At 45.5% G+C, this 23981-nt stretch overlaps 2 protein-coding genes and 1 long non-coding RNA gene across 5 annotated transcripts in view; 2 read left to right on the top strand and 1 right to left on the bottom strand.

Moving 5' to 3' along the window:
* The first annotated feature begins 107 nt into the window (after nt 1-107).
* Nucleotides 108-4791, top strand: LOC135369952 (E3 ubiquitin-protein ligase RNF25-like). The gene is made up of 7 exons (XM_064603559.1): nt 108-249; nt 679-750; nt 820-922; nt 989-1126; nt 1638-1862; nt 2461-2682; nt 3724-4791. Exons 1-7 carry the CDS (start codon nt 230-232, stop codon nt 4513-4515), a joined length of 1572 nt encoding a protein of 523 aa, XP_064459629.1. The 5' UTR covers nt 108-229; the 3' UTR covers nt 4516-4791.
* On the bottom strand, nt 1864-11657 carry LOC135369954 (uncharacterized). Of its 2 annotated transcripts, none has more exons than XR_010415165.1 (3): nt 11494-11657; nt 2370-2730; nt 1864-1953 (listed from the first exon to the last, which is right to left on the bottom strand). It is a non-coding gene; the product is annotated as an uncharacterized LOC135369954 (long non-coding RNA). The 2 variants fall into 2 exon arrangements; XR_010415166.1 differs by lacking the exon at nt 1864-1953 and adding an exon at nt 2055-2155.
* Nucleotides 10706-23981, top strand: part of LOC135369950 (mitochondrial sodium/calcium exchanger protein-like) — a 35180-nt gene continuing 21904 nt past the window's right edge. Inside the window, exon 1 of one of the 2 annotated variants that reach the window (XM_064603558.1) lies at nt 10706-10792. In XM_064603558.1, the coding sequence (XP_064459628.1) occupies nt 10790-10792 (3 nt within the window). In that variant the 5' untranslated portion in view covers nt 10706-10789. Of the gene's footprint in view, nt 10793-11796; nt 12345-23981 lie in introns of those variants that run through there. The other variant, XM_064603557.1, reaches the window with a different exon arrangement.

Below are 23981 nucleotides of genomic sequence, written 5' to 3'. Positions count from 1 at the left end.
TTTATTTCTTCATAAAACTGTCGAACAAATTAAATATTAAACGACTTGTATAATGACGATGCGGCGTCATACAAAACAGATGACGGATGAGGATGCATTATAATATTTATTTCATTTCTGTTTTGCGTGTGGTTGGTATCGCGAACTGGGCTGCGGAAGACGTCAAATACATTTCATCCTCCAGTCCTATGCGCTGATTGCAGGCGCAATCTAGTCGACGGCCAGCAAAATGAATAGCGAAGAAGAAAGGTGACTGTTAAGCTAAATTTTTGTATGAAATACAACCTATGTGCTCTTATAACCGTTATGCGAAAGATGTCCGGACCATCGCATTCATCGAGCACATCGAGAATTGCTTCATTTTTTTGCCGATAGATCTGTAGATCCGTGCCCAATCTACTGCCTCGTTGGCAGTTTGCGAAGCTGTAATTGCTGTAAACATTGCAATCATGAAACTCATTAAGTGTTACGGCTTACTTTACGCCCCGTATGTTGGACAAGTGCCAAAGTTTACGTTCCCGTCAAAATCGAATTCGTCGATTTCACGAGATCTTTGTACTCAGAGACCTAAAGGTCTGCAGGTGTGTGATGGAGTGTGTGGAAAGGAAAAAAGTGGGATTAACTTTACAGTGTTATCGCTACAAAAATGTACCACCTCATGTATTTTATCGCTTTCAGCCCCCTCGAAGTAGAAATTGAGGCACTGAAGGCAATTTACATTCACGAGTTGACAGTTGACCGAAGCGAGAGGTGAGATTTATTCGGACAGTGAAGTGTTTGCACCTTTGAGCTCGTTTTTTAAATGTCTCGCGTTTTTAGCAACCAACTGACAAGCGTTAAGGTCTCCCTTCATCCGGCAACAGCGGACAATGCAGACGAACAGTATGTACGACTGGATCTCGTCTTCAACGTCCCAGCCAGGGTAACTCGTCCTGAGGGCTGTGGAGTGTGCCGTACTAACAAATAATACTTACATGACACTGTCCAGTATCCTGAAACCCTGCCTGACATTGCCATCCGCAACCCACGCGGTCTGTCGGACGAGAAGATCGAGAAGATACGGACAGAGCTGCAAGAGACAGCGGAGAGCAATGTCGGCTGTCCCATGCTGTACCAGCTCATTGAGGTATGCGAGGTTCACTTTAGAATGAAATGCCACATGACACGCCACTCTTTTCACTGCTAGAACTATTTCTCACTAGATAATGCAACATTTTCACTACTAGGACCATATGTTCACTAACCTGCACAGGAACATGCTCTTTAGTGAACATTCTTCATGTTGTTTGATGAAGTAGCATTTCATTCCTAACAAAGGCTACTTGTGAATAGTCTTTGCAGTAACAAAATTTCAATTTTTTTTTACGATCTTTTTGCATAACTGTTTTAATATAGGACCGCATGTTCCTTCCTTTGTGTTAAATCCCAATTTCAATAATCCATATAATTTATATGGATCAATATAATTTACAATAAATCTATATTGAATTTACAAATAATTGTCTACAAACTTAGGTAAATATTTTTCCATAGTAGCTCCGAGCATAATTGGAGAACACGTGACAGTACCTGATTGGGTCACATCTTACACCAGTTATGTCAAGCAACTCAGAGATGTTTCACGGTTTTGTCACCAGGTGGCCAAAGACCATCTGACGGAAGAGAACGTTCCCTGCTGCCAGTGCACGATCTGCCTGTATGGATTCGTGGAAGGCGACGTGTTCACAAAGACCCAGTGTTACCACTACTTCCACTCTCACTGCTTAGCACGGTACATACGGCACGCACTGGATCAGATCTCCAAAGAAGAAGAAGAAGGTTCAAAGAGGCCGCCCTGCCTGGAGAAGACGACAGCGTCCGAAGTAAGCCGTCCCTCCGTCCCTTTCGGCGCAAAATGTCCGCGTGTTGGCCGCAAGTTTGGCGAGACAAGGTTGCCAGCAATTCAGAGGCATGCTGGGGAGGAGTTACAGTATGAACAGAGGGAGAGCAAAGCAGACGACGGCACTGTTTGACTTCGACGGTGCAATCAAAGACGCGGCACACTATTTAAATTTTGCTTAGGTTTAGCTTTTTTTTAATTTTTTTATTTATGATACTTGTGGCATATAATGCTGTAGAAGGAAGGGCATTCCCCAGATACAAATCGTTGGAACATCTTGAACAAAAGGAAAGAAAGAAGAAATACATAAGAGTAGAAGGAACACTCTATATTATATAAAACTAGTTGCTCAAAAATGACTGCGTTTAATGAGTTATTGGAATATAATATATAGGAATCCCGCACATTTGTAAATCCCACTTTGCGGAAACGTTAATTTTCCACCCCAGAAAGCTAGAGCTTTATGTGTACTAGAACTTTGATGGCTTACGTGAGTTGCCTGTGTCGTGTTGCTTCGCTTCAATTTTCGTGGATACGCTTTTGCGCCTGGTGCTAAGTGTGGGCCCCCCTGGCTGTTCCAGGTTCTGTGTCCGGTCTGCCGTCTGCCAATATCTCCGGAAGACATGGCGGAGAAGGACTATCCCCCTCCGGTGGAGATGACCAAGCAGCCCAATTTTTCTCTCACTCCAGAAATGCTCCAGTTGCAGCAGGGTATGGCGGAGCTCTACTTAAGGCAGCAGAATCAAGGCGGCATCATCAACGTGGATGATGAGAAGAACAAGTTCCTCTTGGAAATCTCGGCCGTAAGTAAAGAGCGTCTAGAGCGAGGAAGCGCTGTATGTAAAAGAGACCTAGAGAAGGAGAGATAGAAGTAACTGTTAGGCTTTTCCAGCCTGTTTGAAAAAGATGCCTGAGAATAACGCTTAAAACTGCGAGTTTCCGTCTCATATACCAGGACTCATTAAAGTTCAAATATTGGCGTCTGCAGTGCTGTAGAGGTCTTTGTGTGACATTGAACGAAATGCGAAATGTGGAACTTGGACAAACCAAGGGTCTGAATCGGAACTATAGTTCAGGTAATAAGAAAGCCTGTGAGTTCATATGTCCACTTTACGCATACTTGAAGTGAAATGTCATGTGAAGTGCGGCTAGAGATGCGATGCCCCGAAAAAAACCCGGAAATTTTTGGGGAAAAATAGGTTTTTTTTGGGGGGGGGTTCTCGTCTCCGGAAAAATTTCCAGGTGACAAAATTTAAAAATGTAAATTTTCGGTCCAACCCGCCAACAGTGCCTTAGGTGCCTCTAATCCGCCAACAACCAGCAACTTAGTGCTCCGTCTGGCCGCTCCAAGCGATCGCCGTCGCGTTCACATAATGTCGGACTTCTCGTCGGAGTGGACAGGTTGTTCCAATTACCTATCGCTGAGTAGACAGCAGTCTCATGGGATGCTCTGCTCCGCATTTATGCCTAGATGGTGAACACTACTAAAGTTTCTAGCACATTGTATGCTGTGGCTTGGCCGGCAATGCTTCGACTCAGCACTAACCGTGTTTGATGACATTTTTTCCAATTTTTCGAGCGATTCAAAATTTCCAAAAATTTTGCATCTCTAGCAAGTGCCACACAAATGGCCCCAGGCCCCCAAATGCCAAACCTGCACACAAATGCTGGAGCTCACTGAAGCTGCATATTCATGGAACTCCTTCTTTAGGGCACGTGGTTGAACAGGGTTTCATTGTTGCAAGGACGGGCACTTATTACTACTCCACCACTGTCACTTACCGAGAGGCTAGGTACACCCCACCTTGTATTAAAGCATTACTTATTATCCTCTTAACAAACAGGCACCGGAAAGCAGTGCAGGAGGAACCATAGAAATCCAACACCGCCACCACAACCCGGTCAGAACTCCCACGCTCCTGTTCTCGTCAGAAGACAGGGCCACCTGTTACTCCACGACCGACCGACCCCTCCAGAGCGGCTCGAGTTACCCCTCCCAACAGAAACGTCCGCCGAGGAGAGATCACCCGCGTCACCAACACCGCAGTAACCTTCCGCCCCGCAGTCACGAGGAGGGGCCGGCACACGGCGAGACGACGAGCAGCAGCGCGGAGCGCAACCGCGACGATTCCTCGACCAGTCCCGCGGAAGGAGAGGGGCCGTCGCGGAGGAGCGACAGACAGTACAGGCCACGCAAACCGTTTGGGAGAGGGTACAGACAGTCCGCCTTTAAACCGGCGCACAGCAGGAGGCACGACTTCCCCGGTTTCGAGGGAAGCAAGCCGCACGAATGGAATGGAGTGGCCAGCAAACCTCCGAGGGCCTTCGATAATTTGAGGCAACAAAACAACTTTCGCCCACCCTCCAGACATGCGGAACCGGCGGCTTGCGAAAATGGTGAAGGGAGTCGACCGCGCCCGAAGAAGTCACACTCCCCTACGCGGAGGTCCGCGGGGCCGGGCTTCGGCGTCTTTGGAGACGACGCATCGGAGAGGAGGCAAGAAGGGGATGCCCGCGGACACGAACATCACAGCAACCGTCGAGGACGGTCGTACGGTAGGAGGAGGGACGACGGTCGGCCCTCTCGCGGAGGGCACGCGCCACCCGAAGCCTGTCGCAGCGCGGATGGCAGATGACGACGGGAGAAATTGTGTCTCTGGGTGCAGAACTGCAGGCTCAGGACTACTGAGAAGCGTGGCATAGTCGCGGAGTGTTGCTCTCGTCATTTTAGGACCTCGGTGTTAATATATATTTCGTCTCCGTCGAAGTTCGGCAGTGCACTGCCGCTGGTGATGTACATAGTTGTTGATAAGCTGATGTCGAGACTGCGTTGCGGAGTGGACGTGCACAAGGTGGAGCTGCTGTTCACGTTGCTAATGTATGAAGCATTAAATGTGGATTGAGTCTGTGTACAGTCTGGCCCATTTTTGGAGATATTCAGGGAAACGTATTACGATTATAGCAAGTGTCATTGCATGCGAGCTTGCGAAGCATTTTCAAGTACAGTCAAACTCCTTTATAACGAACGCATTTTTAACGAAAATACCACTGCAGCGAATTTTTTTGTGGTCCCGCTGGAGCCCTATAGGTCCAACAATGGACATCCTTTGTAACGAAAATACCTTTACTGCATTTTTTTCTTTTTTTTCGCTGTCCCCTGAGTTTTTGTTGTAAAGGAGTTTGACTGTAGAAACAAATTAGTAGAAGTAGTTTCTTTCAACCTCAGCCAGTGGTGAAATCTATGTTGAACCAAGTCAGCGACTGTGTCATTTTTGTATGCAGTTCAGTTCTTCATGACAGCTATCACGATGGTCATGTTTTTTTTTTTTTAATGTACATAACTGCACACAGCTTACGGAAACCGACTAAGTCGAGCCCGTTTATTACGATCTTGGACATAACGATGACACACCCGTATTACGGTGAAATTGCTGGTTCCCGTCATCTCACCCATTGAAGTGCTATGTAAACGAGACATCGATATAACGATCGTCGTAAAGGCGTTCGCTCGCGTATGGCGGTCAGCCCGGCGGCCGGTAAAACGCGTGAAAATCGTAATCGTATGCTGCTTAACCGGGAAAACAAATTGAGTCATTTTCATTCGCGCATACCTGGCAGCCCGTATTAGACGCGCGTGACTTCGAAGGCGCTCGCGAGAAGTAGAGAAAGCTGCTCCCTCTCTACTTCGTTCTCTCACCCTTAAGTTTTCTCTTGGTTTGCTGCGTACTACGATGGCGCCTGCTGTTCCGGAACAGTAATAATGGTACAATTATTATTGTCCCGGGGCTGATCAGGCAAGGCACATGGCTCCACTGGAGGTTGCACGTGCTCGACGGATTTTGTACCGATGCGAAGTACCGTGCCTTCTACCGTCCAGTTAAACACGTGTCGACGAATTATCCCTGGACGTTGTATTGGACAATTGCTGACAGCGAGGATGATGACGAGCAATGGAGGTCGTCGACCTCAAGATGTGCGAAGACTCACGTGGTATAGGCGGTTATGTTGTCCGTGGAAAAGTTGTTGGTTTAGACACAAAGCTGCGTTAATCTGGAGCTAGATAAAATGCTTTTGTGCTCCCGAACGTGCATGTTCAGAGGCGTTCTACTTCGTTGACGTGATCCTGACCGGCGATTTCGCGAAAGTTTACGTATAACGACACCCTGATACAACGATCGGATTTCGCGCTCCCGTCAATATCGTTATAAACGGGCTCGACTGTGTTAGACCACTATAACGTTGTTATCGCTACGCCAGAGGTCGCGATGGATAGACTAGAGACATGCAGTAAACGAGACATAGAGCATAGCAGTACATGTATTTTCTGGTATGTGTATGTTTCCATGCTGCTTTCCTGTACACTCTTAAAAATGAACTTCACCGCACAGCACTCTCCTAGCCAACCATTATCTCGAATGATATCGTTATCTGCCCTAATTTGTTGAAAACGGGAGGCGTACGCCTTTTCTGTGACAATTATGAACAGCATAAGTGTCACAGAAAAGGCGTACGCCTCCTGTTTTCAACAAATGAGGGCAGATAACGATATCATTCGAGATAATGGTTGGCTAGGAGCGTGCTGTGCGGTGAAGTTCACTTTTGAGAGTGTAGAGATGGCTGAAACAAACAGAAACAAGTAACTACAAATACTCATCAATTCACGCCTACGCTTCCCAGATGACCGTGCAAACTGATCTGAGTTAACCGCAGGATGTTCGTTATAAGCGATATGTCGCCGTAAGCGGGATCGTTATATGCTTGTTGGTCGGTAATGGCCCAATGAACGAAAATACGTGCTGGACTCATTCGGTATCGCAATACCACTGGGCATTTCAATTTCATGACGGGCTTTGACTACAAACTTGGGCAAACTAGGCCGATGTCTGGCCCTGGTTGCTGTTCTGTAGAAGTGGAAACATTCCTCAGAGGCCTCCACCCTGGAATTTCTGCAGAATGGTTTCGCCGCAGCACTGCGGTGTTCAACAGTGAAGCCTCCTACTAATTTCAGCGACCGTGTAATTTGCATCCCTTATCACCGCGCAATCAGTTTACAAGTACACTCTAAAAGCAGAATTTCACCGCATAGCACGCTGTGAGCCAACCATTGCCACGTACGAATGATAGGGTTATCGCTTCTGATTCGAAGAGAAAGGTGGGCGTACGCCTTTTTGTGGCAATTTGGTTATATGAAAATTACACAAAAAGGCGTACGCCCCCGTCTCTCTTCGAATCAGAAGCGATAACCCTATCATCCTTGGCAATGGTTGGCGCACAGCGTGCTATGCGGTGAAGTTCTGTTTTTAGACTGTATGCCCCGAAAAGGCGAAACCCGGGAGGCGTGGTCAGGATGCTACTACCGTGACGTCAACACAAGACGCGGTTTCATTGGGCAATGGATTCGTCTGTTACCGATGCGATGCGAGTAAGCGCCGCCTCCTGAACGAGGGTGAGCCTATCGCTATAGCTGATGTCCTGGTATAGGCAGGATAAGTGTGAACCCCCCCAGCGCAGAATTAAAGGAGTTGCACAACAATAAACGAGGGGGGGGGGGGGATCCACTGACACAAAATATAACGATACATAAAACCTGGAGCGAGGCAAACACAGACGACAAGGAGCAAGACTACACGAGCTCCAGGTTTTATTAGTCATGTACCCAGCTGTTCCATTCTGAAATTTAGCCAAGTGCACATAACAGTTTGCATATTTGCATGACTGTTCTAAATTTTTAATTCTACTGTGAAGAAACCTGTCGTCCAGCTCCAGCGTTCCTTCTGGGGGGCGGTCGCCCCTCTCGTCCCACCCTCTGTACCACCCTGTCTCCGGCCACAGGCTGTCGTCTGCTACGACCTATATACTCTTCCCTCTCAAAGTTCAGATATCAATATTACTACCACTAAACAGGCTGTGCGGCAAGCGGTACACATATGCAAAGATATCAGCTCTCATTCCATGATTTTCATGGTTATGCGGGACTGCCGCACATTTTATTTATTTATCCTTGTGACCGTGCTTTCAGAAAGCTGGAATTCGTCCCACAAACAATGTTCGTTGACATAAAAGCGCCCAGTATTCTGTAGACATTGCAGTCTAGGATCCGTGAGACGTGCTTTTAGACCTTTTAGAACCCATAAAGGTAACCCGTTATCGCAGTTCAGCTCTGAACATTAAAGGAGACGCATCACAAATAAAGATAACGTATTGCACTGGAGCGATCATAATATAGTTGTTGCAGTGCTTGCATGAAATGGGAGCAAGGGTATAAGAGCTAAGATGGGCATAGTGACCCTGTGTTCAAGCTTTCATTCTTCCTATCGAGTTAGTAACAACGCGTCAAAACAGAAGAAAGAAAGAAAAAAAATTAACTACTCGATTCGAAACCCGGAGTTCGAAATCTCGAAACAGCCTTTTGGCAGACGGCTTCCAACAGCTAGTTTCCTTTGTTTTCCGCTTCACAGGCTTCTGGCTACGAGAACTTCCGAAAAACAGGCAGACAAACACATTAGTGGATTTTCCGTCAAATTTAGCGGACGAGAGGACTCAACCAACACCACCTATATATATAGATAGAGTAAGACCGTTCTGCGAATTCAAGAACCCGCAAATGACCACAGCTCACCTGGAACCTGCAGACTTAAATACTGTTTAGACAAAAGCGCAAGCCGCTTTCCAGAAAATCAGTTTTTAAAAACATTCAGACCGTTTTGCGCTTTATTTCCAAGTTTTCCCATTTAGTACGTGGGGACGTTCAATAACAACTCGCAGACGACAGTGGTTCGTCTGCACGGCTACGACCGCTGAAAGCACGTTCGTGATTGGCTGACTTTTAATTGTTACGTCACGTCGCTGACCGCGCAGGCTTTCTCCGCATATTTGAACCTGTCGACAAGAGCAACACGCTTTCCAGAAAATCAGTCTCGAGAAAAATATGGGACCGTTTTGCGCTACGTTTTGTTTTCCCATTTAGCACACGGGGGATGTTCATTACTCGCAGACGACAGTGGCTGCCTAAGCGGCTTACGGCGGCTCGTCTACTACCACAGCTACCACAGCTAAAAGCACGTTCGTGGTTGGCTACGGCCGCTGAAAGCACCATCTTGATTGGCTTGACTAGGTGGCGTTGCCGCAGGTCGCACGAGTCGCGCGAGGAGTCGCCGTGCGCGCGCATGCGTTCACCTGCCTGAAGTGCGTGCGTATTTTCTACGGACTTACGCGCCGCAAATAACAGTACACTGCAATTCGTGCAGTGTCCTAAAACGGCTACGCGACACCGATTTAGGTTACGACGTAGCTGTCAAAAACAGCATTGATGGATGGCGTCTGACACCGCGCGCACAAAATACACGACGATTCTGCGCGCAGCGAAGATTTTGACTGCACCACCGTCATTTCGAGAAACATTATCGGTGAAAAGCGACGCGTGAAAAAGAAATAAAAAAATACCAGAGAAGTTTTCGCGTTGCTTATGCAATAAAATACACTATAGTCTTATGGAAGCCCGTCAATCAAATGCAACGCGTCTTCAGTGATTTTATCCACACCCCCTATGTACAATATAAGAAGAAGAAAAAGAGTAAAATGGGAAGTAGTTGTAGCTCCCAGTCCCCTAGGTTTCAATTATACTCCTCAGGACTGCAAATAGTCAGTGAACTTCGGCTAGATAACTTAGCTAACTTAGCAATTTTGCACACACAAAGCGGAAATTAATCGCAAGATTTTACATCACACGACATATCACGGTTGACGGTTTAATTCAAAGTACTTTCATTCATATACACACGAATTATGCGCGGACCCCACTCTGTGACATTCATCTATAGTCCCGTACATTTACTCCGTATAGGGAGTAATTTTCTGAAAATTACTGCTTTTTTATTTATAGAGTGCGCCCGCCCAACAGCCCCTAACTTTTTTAGCTGTGCACCCCATAGAAGGGGACCTTGCTGTGCCAGCTTTAGAAACATGTCGGTAAGGAATGACATACACTCTAAAACCGGAACTTAACCGCACACTCTTAAAAATGAGTTTCACCACATAGCACGCTCCTAGCCAACCAGCATTCCGAATGACAACGTTCTCGTCCATGATTTGTTGAAAAAGTGGGGCGGAGCCTATTTTGTGACACTTATGCTGTTCATAATTGTCACAAAAAAGGCGTACGCCTCCCGTTTTCAACAAATCAGGGCAGATAACGATATCATTCGAGATGATGGTTGGCTAGAAGCGTGCTATGCGGTGAAGTTCATTTCTAAGAGTGCATAGCATGCTGTGCCCCAACCATTGCCGCAAATGATATGGTTATCGCTTCTGATTCGAAGAGAGATGGGGGCGTACGCCTTTTGTAGCAAACTGGATATATGATCATTACCACAAAAAGGCGTACGCCCATCCCTCTCTTTGAATCAGAAGCGCTAACCATATCATTCGCGGCAATGGTTGGCGCACAGCGTGCTATGAGGCGAAGTTCAATTTTTAGAGTGTACGTAAAGCTGTTATGACGAAACCGTATTAATGACCCTCCCCCCCTCGATATTTTTGCAACACCCCCAGTGCTTTGGGTTCTTGAAAAACCACTGCCCGTGTTTTTAATAGCCCAACTCCCCTCTTATTTGTCCTGTGATTTGTCCTGTGATTGCGACACTTATCTTTCCGCACTGCAAGCTATAGAGAATGTTCCATTCGCAATATTTCACCCGAAGGTTTCTCCCTATATATGTCTGCGGACAGAGACGGTGCAATAATGATAAGGTGGGAAAACCTCGGACGAGAAGACGGGCACACACACATATATATATATATATACAAGGAGCCGAATGAAGCGAAGGACGCGAAATACAACAATGACGCTCAAGTAACCTGTGCCAGTGCTGAGAATTTCGCGTCCACTACACCCTGGTTTGCCGATAAATTATGGTAGGTATCTCGATAATCGGTCATTGTTCTCGTTGATTTTTTTCGTCTCAGAATCCTTAAAAAATTTATTGTTTCATGTCGCGGCGTCCACCATCATCATGATTATAACGTAAATGTAATGGAATGTAACGTAAAAGAAACGTGGAGCGGCATTACGTTTACGGCTGCAGCTGCACAATTAAAGATCTTACAGATGTTGATGGAGTTGTGACATAGTGACAAAAAAATAATTTCATTATGGTCAGTTGTAACTTCATGGGGCTGCAATGATATCTGAATCATGAGTACGAAAAGATGACTTTTTCTGTGTCACGTAGCTGTGTAGCTAACGAGGCAGGCCCGCAGACCCTACAGCTCCGCGCAGTGCCAACGGAGAGGCTTCCATCGTTCCTATTTGTCCTCAGAAGCACCTGACCTTTACCAGGGCAGCTGCCAACGGGAGGCTGGAAGCTTCAGGGGCGTCGCACTGCATTGTGCTGGCAAGGACGCGTCAATTTGGGCGATTGTTCACCTTACACCCCTTCAAATGTTTGACGACACCCCTAACTTATTTACCTGTACACCCCCTACAGGAGGGGGGCGGGGCTTGTTATTTCAGCTTTAGAAACATGTTGGTTATGATACATTAGGCTGTTATGACGTCACTGTAATAATGAATTAACACTCTCCAATGTTTTGATGTTTTGCAACCCCCCTCTCACCGTGCTTGGAATTCTGGATAAATCACTTGACGGCAGCAAACATCAGACCGCTTTGCCCGGAATTTGCAACCCCCCAAGCCTCACTTTCTACAGTCCAGCGTTACGCATTTCAAATGTATCCTCACGAGGTCAGGGTTAGCCTTCACAAATTAAGCTACGACACAGAACTGCACCGGCCGATACGCTGTAACTGACGCGCGCGCGTACATATCGTCACGCTCCAACATCTCCTTTCTTTCGCGCATGCCTACACAACGAAAAATTCTCTTCCCCTCCACGATTCTGTTTATCGCAATATTTCCCAACAAGACGGAACCAACGGCGGCGCAAACGCCGGAAAGCCCGACGTCGCTTCAACTATCGCTATCGACAGCGACTTTTCTTTTTTGTTGTTGTTGTTGTCGTGCGGGCGGCATGCTTCTACGCGAGTCGAAACAGCGGCACGCACACACACACCTGTTGATGTTGCCAGCGCTCTCTCTTTTTTTTTCTGTGTTTGTGAAATGAGAACGCGACCGGTAGCCAATCTGGCGAGCGCCCCGCCACCAATGGAGTGTCAACGAAAGGCCTTCTCGAATCGTGTGGATGTGCTTCGCCGATAACCCCCACCCACCCTGAAATCTGTGACAGACGTGCGTCTGAATGAGATCTCTCTATTGAGCCGTGTGCGCAGCTAGAGCAGACGAGATCAGTGCCAGTGAGCCGCTTGAGCAGACCATATCGGTAATGCTGCAAAGTCTCGCTTCGAAGTGCTGGAAAAGCAAAGCCCTTCTTATCCGCTTGCGTGATTTTACTGCAAGACATCGACGTGAAGATTTTATAGAGTGAACATGGAGGAGTTCGTGAATCCGGTAAGCTTCGTATATCTTTTTTTTCTTCTCTTTTTGCACGCGTGTCTTTCTGCTACGGGAAGTCACTGCGGAGAGTTCCTGTCGTCTGCTTCGTTTTTTGGGTGGCTTCTGCTACGTGAACTCACTGCGGATAGTTCCTGTCGTCTGCTTCGTATTTTGGGTGGTTTCTGCTACGCGAAGTCACTGCGGATAGTCCCTGTCGTCTGCTTCGTTTTTTTTTTTTTTTGGTGGTTTCTGCTACGCGAAGTCACTGCGGATAGTCCCTGTCGTCTGCTTCGTTTTTTGGGGTGGTTTCTGCTACGCGAAGTCACGACGGGGGGTAGTGTGTGGTGTCTGCTTCGTTTGGAATGGGGTGATTGGTTTCGTTTTCAATGTGGTTTGACGAACTTTCTGAAGCGGAGAGTGTTCATCAAGGTTGCGCGGCATGCGTAACCTTGTTTTTGGCACGAGTGACTTATTGGCTACGTTTAACGACTAGCGTTCCTCGCCTTTGCATAGCAATAATAAAAAAGAAAGAACAGAACTTGGCTGTTTTACAGGTATACAAGCGACAGACATTATCTGGTCTCCATTCATTGATTGGTAAAAAAAAAAAAAAAAAAATGGAGATGTTAGTCCCAAACTACTCGGAACTGGCTACTCCAGGACGGGTCTCCGACCGACTTTACACACGCTCTTATCCATTCTGCTATTTTTATTTGCTTGTTTTTAAGAACCGCGTAGATTTCTTCCCCATTTTTTACGGCGTGTAACCTCTGTACTAATTGTTTTGTACAGTTCCGGTCGTCCAAAGTCAAAGTCATTTTCGTTCTGTGTCTTATATGAGGACTCCAGCAATCGAGTTTATTGGTGTAATTCCATCAGAGCCGTGTCTTGTGCTTATCCCCGTAGAGTTTGATGTTGAGCCGATAGCGCTTCCTTCGAGAAAAAGGAATGAAATTTTGCGATTAACTAGAACTGCTACTCCTGCTGCTCGGAGCATTGCTTTCAAGAAAGCGCGTCATTGTCATAGCAACGCCTCTTGTAAACCAAGGATATCCTTTACAAGGATCAACCGCTGCTAACGTTGATTGAAGTCCCAAAATAGTCCAGGGACAGGCATTTGTGGTAACGCCGTTTGCTGTGAAACAAACTTATTTACTTCATCTATTTGTTTACAATATATCATCAGTCATCCTCTTAAAATCGCTAAAACTAATGCGCACGGTGCACGTGACCCAGAGCTAATTATGAGCTACTGTTTGGTAGCTAACCACATTATATTATCGATTATTATTGACGATTATAAAGACGATTAATGATCGGCGTTCCCAATTTCGCCGTTACGCGCATCGTGATGCACACTCTACACGAGCGACTTGAGCACGTGTAGGCATTAGGTAATCGATGCCCGGACAGATATGGTCAATTCATATCAGGCTCTCCAGTTGGACATCCTCGTCATTTGAGAGGAGATCCCGATTCCAGGTGCCGAGACTGACTTGGCGGCAAATCTTGTTCTAAACGAAGTCGGTGTTTACTGTTTAGCTGTGTCAGAACCACGATCTACTAGATTATAACGACCATGTCATACGGACTCGTTCCCAGCGCCGCATTTCCGGAGCGTAGCGGTGGCGCTAGTCATCGTCTCAGTTATTGCTTCCTCAACTTCTACAATACTTTGTACTTCAGCTTACCTTAGTATTTCTGCACAAGCGGTGGATATTACACGGATGATGTTTCATTCTGAGGTTGATTATCATCGTCATTCTACGCGTTTTCATAGGAGCTATTGGTGTCGTCTGCTACGGTAGTCGTACATACGCTTCTGCGCGTTCTGAATTCAAATTTCCATCGTCCAATCGTGGTGCGGATCTCATGGTCGTTATAATGTAGCAGGTCGTGATCAGAACGCTCATCGATCATTTACTTGTGCAGTATGCTGAGCTGGTCTTTTCACGCGTTCAGTTGACGGTGACTCGCAATGTAAATGACAAGAAAGAAATCTTTTACCAATCAATCAATCAAGAAAGAAAGGATATTGCTGAAATTAACCCTCAAATGATAGGAAATAGCTAAGGTTAGTGCGAGTACCTAAAACTATGTGGACAGTATACAGAAGTATGAGGCCAATGGCCTGTTCTGTCAAAAATGAAAGGGGGAAGCCAGTTTTAAATCTAGTTTCGATTTCAAGCCGCCATTGTTACGAGGACAGAGCCCATCTCCTTGCCAGGGGCGAGAAAGAAGCTAGGACACGTTCTTGACATGTCCAGGACTCTTCTAAGCACAGACACTGCGCGCGCACTCGAACGCGGTTGTGTTGTGTTTTATAGAATGAACACTAGAAGGCGCTGTACGCAGCCCAACTGTGACGTCTGGAGAAAAGTCACAAAACTTTAGTGATCATAAACGGATGTGCACTTGGATCGAAAAATAAAATAAAAATAATTTCTTTAGATTAGATTCCTGAGCGCGGCCGCGACTATACGATAAGCGGTTCCATCACCACCTTCTATAGATTAATTAATATGCATTTCCGAAAGAGCCTGGGAACCAATTGCGATGAAACGCTTTCGGGTATACGGTACGTCGCTGGTTACATCACAAGAAGCTGACTCCGACGTGATGAAATCGGGGCACTTACGACCTTATCGCCAATGTTTGCTGCAGAATCGGTAACAGCTGTGGCTTCCTGTACTTGAGCCTCATTTGAAAGCCTCTTTCCAAAATTAAAGATCGTAATCTTGCGCGTCACTTTTACAAGTAACTTGTACAACCAACTATAGTTAATTTTTGCAGTAGCCAGTTACTAGCCAGTTCAAATAAAAGTTTTTGGTTGGCGGTACAGTGCTGTGTTTGTCTCGTCCTTTGTCCCTTTCGTGGCCCCTCGCGCTGTTTTGTTTGAATAGCAACTTCTCTACAAAAGGAACTTGTAACTGTAACTATAGTTACCGGTTAAAGTAACTGTAAAATGTCACTAAGTTACTCAAGTAAGGCAATATTTCCCACACGCTTAGAAATGAACTTCACCGCATAGCACGCTCCTAACCAACCATCATCTCGAATGATATCGTTATCTGCCCTGATTTGTTGAAAACGGGGGGGGGGGGGGGACGCCTTTTTGTGAGAATTATGAACAGCATAAGTGTCATAAAAAAGGCGTACGCCTCCCGTTTTCAACAAATCAGGGCAGATAGCGATATCATTCGAGATGATGGTTGGCTATGAACGTGCTATGCGGTGAAGTTCATTTTTAAGAGTGTACGCCATTTCGTCGAAAAATGGATGTTTTCTTGCGGCAACGTGTGAAATACGTAAAAGGCTCCCCTGACCTATAATCTTGGTCAGGCGTCGATGAAACGGCTTTCGATGAAATGGGAGGACTTAAATTACTCAAAAAAGTAACTTTACTTTTTTGAGTAACTTAATTCGTTCGCTATACGGACGCGGTGCGGCGCTGCTCACCAAACGCTCTTTCTCTCTCTCTCTCTAATTTGCACGCAGCCTAAAAAGGCTTTCACTGCCCCTTTAAAGCACTTCAAGTTCCATGAATGAGTTCCATAGATCCCTTCTCAACTTTATATAATCCTTGACCAGCTGTCATTTCTGTTATCACGGACGGGCAAAGACACCGGTAGCCATGGAATTTCCTTCAACACCGGTAAGAGAAAACTACCCTGAAAGGCGGGAAGTTCCTTATCAGTGGGGCACGGCTACGATAAGGTTTCCAAACCCAGGCTACGCACCCAAGGTTGCGGGTTCGAAACCGGAAGCCACTAAACTGATATACAAGTTGCTTTAAGAGGCGCCGCGTCTGTACCGCAAGTGACAATCAAGTACAGCTTGCAGAGGTCGTCCATATAGGCGGAATGCCGTATACTACGCGTTAGTACTACTATCGAATATTCAATTCAATTCAATTAAATTCAATTGCATCATTACGATGTGGAGATGGGGGGAAAAAAGCTGTGGAACTGCTTTAGAAGTTCCCGTCCCCAAAGTTAACACTTCGTTTTCTGTATTTGTACTTTTCTGAATATGAACTCGGTGTTCCATAGTCACGTCTTTTGTTGTTTGTGTAACAGTTACGTAAGGAGAAGTGCTTGAAGCGTGTACTTCCAACTCTGTAGAAGCACAAACGAGTGTTGGTTGCAAGACAGACACTAAAGACTAAACCAATCTTACGAAGCGACGTACAGTGCTATATAGGAAAGAGGAACGAGCTTCACCCTTAACCTCCTTGCCCTCAACACGCCAAAGCAACTGTCATATTGTTGACGTGGGGCTCAGAAAGATACGGTTTTTTTTTGTTTTTTTGTTTTGAGTCAGAAAGCCCTGGCAACGCTGATCAGTTGCAGTGGAAGTGTTCCGTATCTGCAATTAAGCGTCACCCATACCACGTACATACATATATATGCGTTACATGATTCTATAATTTACTCACAATGTTTCAGTTTATCATTTTTTATAATTTGTATACACTCTTAAAAATGAACTTCACCGCATAGCACGCTCCTAGCCAACTATAATCTAGAATGATATCGTTATCTGCCCTGATTTGTTGAAAACAGAGGGTGTACGCCTTTTTTGTGACACTTATGCTGTTCATAATGGTCACAAAAAAGGCGTACGCCTCCCGTTTTCAACAAATCAGGGCAGTTAACGATATCATTCGAGATTATGGTTGGCTAGGAGCGTGCTATGCAGTGAAGTTCATTTTTAAGAGTGTAGTTTTTATAATTTATTTATTGAGTTCATACTTTTTCGAAAAACTTTTTTTTTGTGGCGCTTTTGCTGGTAACACGTTTTCCGTCAGAAAGTTTTCGCGTTACCGCATTTTTAAAAATTTTTATTATTGCTTAGAAATGGTACACCTCCGGTCAATCTTGATAACAACACTGGAAAAAATTCGGTCCCATTTCCCAGCGCGATAACAGCTGCCCTTGGAGCACTGGGGGAATGGTAAATGGACAAACACCTCGCGTTGAACTAACAGAATAATTTTGTTAAATTAAGATTTCCTCACGGCACCAAATAAGGTTGCTGTAATCGCGCTCGGGAACGAGACCACATTTTTTTTTCCAGTGTTATTATTAAGATTGACCGGAGCTGTACGGTACAAGTACATAGAAAATTGGGACATTTGAACAAATTGGGTACATTTGGGATAATATAGCGGCTACAGATACTGACGGAGAGGACAGCAGGAAGGAGATAAGTGGAGTTAGTACGCGTCCGGGGCCGGCTTCGGGGGCCAACATCTGCCTAGAAAGTCGACAGGGAAACCTCTGACAGCGCAAGTCGGTGGTGGGTTTTTGTCGTGCGTGGTGCGTTGTTTCTCGAAATCAAATTTCTCGAAAACGACTTCGTTGTTCTGGTTGAAACTTCGCGACTGTGTTTCTGTAGCACTCTTGAATACAACATGAATAAAACATGAATACAATGAATACAACATGAATAAAATGAAATGAATGAAAAAAAAAATGAATGAATGGAAATATAATTTCAGCTAAGTTTCGGAATCGCTCGATCTGTACGAGACCGTCCCTTTAACCATGCATCTTGCTGGTTTTTGCATTATAACCAGAGGATGTTTTCGGCAACGCGTGACAGTTGGTTGCATATGTCAGCACAGTCAAGTACATTCTTGGAACAGGTGCTAGCAGGTGCTACACAGCCTGATTCCCGCAGTCTCATGTTATCTATCATGTGCACCAAGGTCCATACCACCACTGCATGGCATTTCATGGTATATATACGCGCTGCAAAAATTTTCTAGAATTCTGCCTGCGTTGGGAATGAAATAGAACGTCACTCTTCTTGGTACGACACATTTCGGCGTATGTATCTTTGGCGTCACAATATGAGAGTACGGCGGGGATTTTCCGAGCAACCCCCTCTACACCCCCCCTAAGAACCACCCCCACAATCTGGCAACACCCCTACAAATTGTCTGCCAGAAAGGCAAAAAAAAAAAAAAAAAAAGAAAAAGCCAGAAAAACTGCAAATATGACTGGGAAGTGGTTGGTTCGACTGTGCTGTCTCTGAGGTTTTCCCCGAGTTTTCCGAATACTTTCCTGACGAATGTGTTGCCACAGTTCCCCCTGAAGTCGGCCCAGGATGCATATACTAACCCCCCCTGTCCCCCACTCCTTCCTGCTGTTCTCTCTCCATCTGTCCCAGTCTGTACGCCGCTCATGGCCACAGTTGCTTCGCGGCGCTCACACAGAATTTAAAAAATATTTTTAATTTTTTTAAATATAGAAAAATTTAAAAAATTTCAAATTTAAAAAAATTTTAAAAAATTAAATTTCTAAGAACATTTTAAGACTCCGGATAGCTTCACACTCTTAAAAATGATGGTGGTGGTGGTGATAGGGCTTGCCGTTGTCGGCCTCACGTATGTGGGCAACGTCACAACTCTTAAAAATGAACTTCACCGCATAGCACGCTCCTAGCCAATCATCATCCAGAATGATATGGTTATCTGCCCTGATTTGTTGAAAACGGGAGGCGTACGCCTTTTTTGTGACACTTATGCTGTTCATATAATTGTCACAAAAAAGGCGTACGCCTACCGTTTTCAACAAATCAGGGCAGATAACCATATCATTCTGGATGATGATTGGCTAGGAGCGTGCTATGCGGTGAAGTTCATTTTTAAGAGGCCGACAACGGCAAGCCCTATCACCACCACCACCACCACCACCACCACCACCACCATCATTTTTAAGAGTGTCAACGTCACTGTTAGCCGTCCGCGACCGTCTTACCGTATATCACTGAACAGATCATACTGCCTCTTCGTTTATGTGAAGTATACTTTATGATGACCCATATACTGGAACTATATATGTGCAAGTGTCTCTCCAGTAGCTATATCTCAAGGTGTAACCTCGATGAGAACATTACAACCAGGAGAGACCGTCTTATGCTCGCTTATCGTCCGAGATATACCAGTTCCGTGTCGCCTATGTACCTCCACGCGCATTAAAACAGCCGAATAGCTATATAGGTAGCTTGCACATGAGGTATACCGAGGCAGATGATCAATACGCCAAGCCGGAACCCAGACGGAGAAAGAAGATCTCGCATAAAAAGAAAGAAAACATCGTCATAACGTTTAGCAAAGACGTTGGACGAGGCAGAACCGTGACTGCTGTGCCCTTGCTGCGGTCTCTTTAGATATAGTGATATTTTCATCTTAGTTTTACTGTTTAATGCTGCATCGCTGTACTCGCCAGCAGTGACTGTTTCCAATTTATTTTTATAATTAAAGGCCCGAAAGTTTAGGCTCTATAGAAAGCAGAGTTCGGGGTAACTCGTTACTGTAACTAAGTTCTTTTTTTTTTTGTAACTTTTAGGTAACTTTTTGGTAACTTTTGGTAATCGGTGCTTTTGCGCCGTGGTAACTTTCAGAGTAACTCGTTTCTTTTTCAGGTAACTTTGCCAAAGTAACTTAAGTTCCAAGTTACTTTTAGTTTGCTTTTCACTCACGTCCACATATTTTCTTGCTTTCTCTCCGGTTCCTTCGTGGCATTTTTTGCCATAAAACGTGATATTCAATCAATGACAGTATTTTATTCAGGAAGTAAGAACCGCTGCCATTGAAATGAAGCTGAACCATTGTGCGCCCACAGGGAGTAAGATGCAAAGCAACGGAAACGATATAAGCGTGTTGTACGACTCCTCCGCAGAGAATAACTCAAGGTCTAACTCAGCTGCTCACGCGCGCTGCACCTGCGTAATGCTATTTTGTGTCCGAAGTAACTTGGAAGTAACTCGTCCTTTTTTTTTTCTTTTTAGAGTAACTCCGTCACTGCGAGTTACATACATTTCAGGCTGAAGAAGTTCGTTATTAACTTAGTTACATTTTTCACAGGGTAACTTAACTCGTAACGAACTCTTTTTGACGGGTAACTTCTCAATCTATGCTAGAAAGGACGGGAATAGGCAGGACGGAGAGCCTGAACGGCCCTAAAAAACACCAAAATGAGGAATAAAATGTAAAAATGGGCACGTTAATCGGGTACACTCTGTAAAGTGGTTGAAAAGTGAAAGGTGAAGTTCATTTTTAAGAGTGTACCAGAAGAATTCCTGAAGAATTCCTGCGCCATTCTGAAACACCAACCAGAGCAAAAGAGCGTACTCTCTAAAAACTGAACTTCACCGCATAGCACGCTCTGGGCCAACCATTGCCACGAATGATAGGGTTATCGCTTGTGATTCGAGGAGAGACGGAGGCGTACGCCTTTTTGTGTCAATTATCATGTATCCAAATTGACACAAAAAGGCGTACGCCCCCATCTGTCTTCGTATCAGAAGTGATAACCCTATCATTCGTGGCAATGGTTGGCGCAGAGCGTGCTATGCGGTGAAGTTCAGTTTTTAGAGAGTATACGCTCTTTTGCTCTGGTTGGTGTTTCAGAATGGCGCGGGAATTCTTCAGGAATTCTTCTGGTACACTCTTAAAAATGAACTTCACCGCATAGCACGCTCCTAGCCAACCATAATCTCGAATGATATCGTTATCTGCCCTGATTTGTTCAAAACGGTAGGCGTACGCCTTTTTTGTGACACTTATGCAGTTCATAATGGTCACAAAAAAGGCGTACGCCTCCCGTTTTCAACAAATCAGGGCAGATAACGATATCATTCGAGATTATGGTTGGCTAGGAGCGTGCTATGCGGTGAAGTTCATTTTTAAGAGTGTACAGGAATGCCGAGGCGGCCAAGAACCACGCTGTATCGAATAATACTTTTAGTTCTCCGCCCTCGAATATCTTGAAAGGCTAAGAAAGGCCAAATCTTTCGATCAAATATGCACGAACTCCTTCTAGCAAACCAAGGTACTGAAAGAAACCAAACGCAAAAAAGGAACACAAGACGCAAACACGCAGAAACGACAAGCAAAATGCAGCTCGTCAGTATGAGCCTGAACAACAACAACAACAACATAGATGAATGCATGATGATGATGATGTGGATGGCGCACTTGCACCTCCGAAAAAGGCTATTATAGCATCTAAAAACGCTAAAAAAAGGCCACAATCTAATAGAGTCCATAAGAGGGCAGGCAACCCCGAAAATTCTGCATTTAGGCGTTTATATACATTTATAGGCAAATGACTAAAATTCCCTGGCCCTTTTTTCTTCTTTGTCACATCACCATCACCGGGCCCTAATTATAATTCGTACAGAGCGTATATGTTTCCAACTTGACCCACACTCTTAAAAATGAACTTCACCGCATAGCACGCTCCTAGCCAATCATCATCCAGAATGATATGGTTATCTGCCCTGATTTGTTGAAAACGGGAGGCGTAGGCCATTTTTGTGACACTTATGCTGCTCATAATTGTCACAAAAAAGGCGTACGCCTCCCGTTTTCAACAAATCAGGGCAGATAACGATATCATTCGAGATAATGGTTGGCTAGGAGCGTGCTATGCGGTGAAGTTCATTTTTAAGAGTGCATGAACGATAAAGGCGACAGATTCTTTGTGGTGCATACCATCGACCTTAATTGAATGAATCTAACTGAAGCGGAGTGTTGTATATATACCAGCATGCAGTCATTGCATTACTACTAGAAGTCATAGAGCCGGCGTTGTGGTCTTCGTCCGCTTCGTCAGAGAATACATTTAGTTTGTTGTGCCTTTTGCCCCATAGAAACGTGACTGTTGTCGTTTTCTGCATCACCTGCCTACACGCAGTCTGTTCGCCAAATGTACATGCACATGCATGTAGCACGTGTTGAGGAGCTATACGATGAGTTATGTTAACGGGCAAGTATATACGCGTCTCCCTCCCCCCTCCGATATGTTCAATCGTGCGCCGTTATATGCTGTAACGGAACGAAAGAGTCAGTACTGGGCACAGACAACACTACTTTACCGAGGGAGGTTTCAGTTCGTATAGGAACACGAGCAGCTCGTATAGGCTGTATATAGTATATAGTGTAATTGCGGCAAATTAATAATTAAAGAATCTCGCTCAGTAATTCACAGGCTAATTGAACGTTACGGCCGTTGCTTTTCCACCGATGATGTCATCATTAGCAGCTTCCCTGTTCTAGATATCTTCCCCAAAGGGGGAAAAATGTTCTTTCGCAAATCGCGGTGAAGTTAAATGAGAATCAATTCAATTCAATTCAATTTCGTACAGGTCCCTTTACCTCTAAATGCCACGCTTTCTGGTGAGGCGAACAAAGGTACGCCTTCCAATGAATACGGCACCGTAAACCAGATAGGCGGATTGCGTTCTTTACCGTGTATTCACACCTGCGACATTCCCCAAGAAGCGGAAGATGCGAAAATGTCATAGGTTTCCGCTGTGAAGTGAGCGCGAGCGCACAACGTCGTGTCTTCACCTACACTGCTTACCCACATGGAGAATACCCTGCGACGCAACCACAAGATATTCCGTAGCAGACGACAGGAAAAGACGCTGACGGCTGTCGTCTGCTAAGTGTCGTCTGCTAAATGCGCAGTACGTCACTCGCGATATTCAGCACCGTGTGAATGCTCAACATAACACGGGACGGAACTTGGCTCTAGTGAGGCAGTGTTTTCGCTTTTTCTTCTACTAGAATATTCCGTGAGGACGTCGCTCGTGCGAATACACGGTTACGGTCACATTGCGTGACTTTGGAGGTTCCACGAACGAGTGGATGCTGTGTTTACTGTGCCGCTGGCGTAGTAGCCCCGTAGCATAACGTTATGTCACGGGTCTCGTCCAGCTGCGAATGTTGTCAAAGTGCGCGTCACAAGGTCATCGTGCAATGCGGACGTTTGCTATTGGGAGCACGTCCAATGAATTTTATTTATTGCTGCTCAAGAACAATCAGCTCACGCGCGCGAACGACATATGCATATATAGTGACAGGATTGGGGACTCGATTGAACTGGAATGCGACGAACAATACTACTGTATAAGGTACTGGCAGAATGCTGCGTAGCCACAGCTTGTCTGGCAACAAAGGGTTCTTCCATAGCGCTTCTACGGCATGAGAGAGTATATTTCTATACAGGGTTTCTGTACCACCGGAGTAGATCCGTTCTGTTGTGTCTGCTGATGATGATTATGATGGTAGGAGAAAAAATACTCATGGAGATGTGAGCCCGCTCACAGCGCGACAAGACAACTCCAGATCTAGTAGAGAGAGAGAGTGAAAAAGGGAGGAAAGACGACAAAAGCACCCTGCACCCTGACGAAGAATCGCAGGCCATTCGTCCAACACTTTCATGACGTCATTTCTCAGCAGTCTGCCTGGCCTGGCACAGTGTGGCGCATGTTGCTCGGGGTGGGGTGAGGGGGTGCAGTGGGGGAGGGGAGAGAGGGAAATCCAATGTATAAACTGACGATTTAAGGGGCGATCGCCCCCCCCCCCCTCCTTGGATCCGCCACTGATTCGAACCAGTGTCATTTCCCAGTCTCGGTGTGCAAAAGTGGTCATGTCCACGGCGCATAGCCACTGCTGTTTCGCGGTGCGAAAACGTACTCCAAAATAAAGAAGCCAGTGCTTCTATAACAATAACGGGTACAGATAAGAAACGAGTCAACGACAATCAAGGAGCGAAAACATACAAGGTACTCGTAGAGGTGCGCCACTTGCAAGATCTATTGTATGCGTTTCGAAGACCTTTGAGTCGTGTA

Source organism: Ornithodoros turicata, chromosome 10 (genome assembly GCF_037126465.1).
Source record: "Ornithodoros turicata isolate Travis chromosome 10, ASM3712646v1, whole genome shotgun sequence".
In the NCBI taxonomy this organism is placed as follows: Eukaryota; Metazoa; Arthropoda; class Arachnida; order Ixodida; family Argasidae; genus Ornithodoros; species Ornithodoros turicata.
The sequence above is the reverse complement of the archived record's forward strand: the minus strand, read 5'-3'. Positions and strand labels throughout refer to the sequence as shown.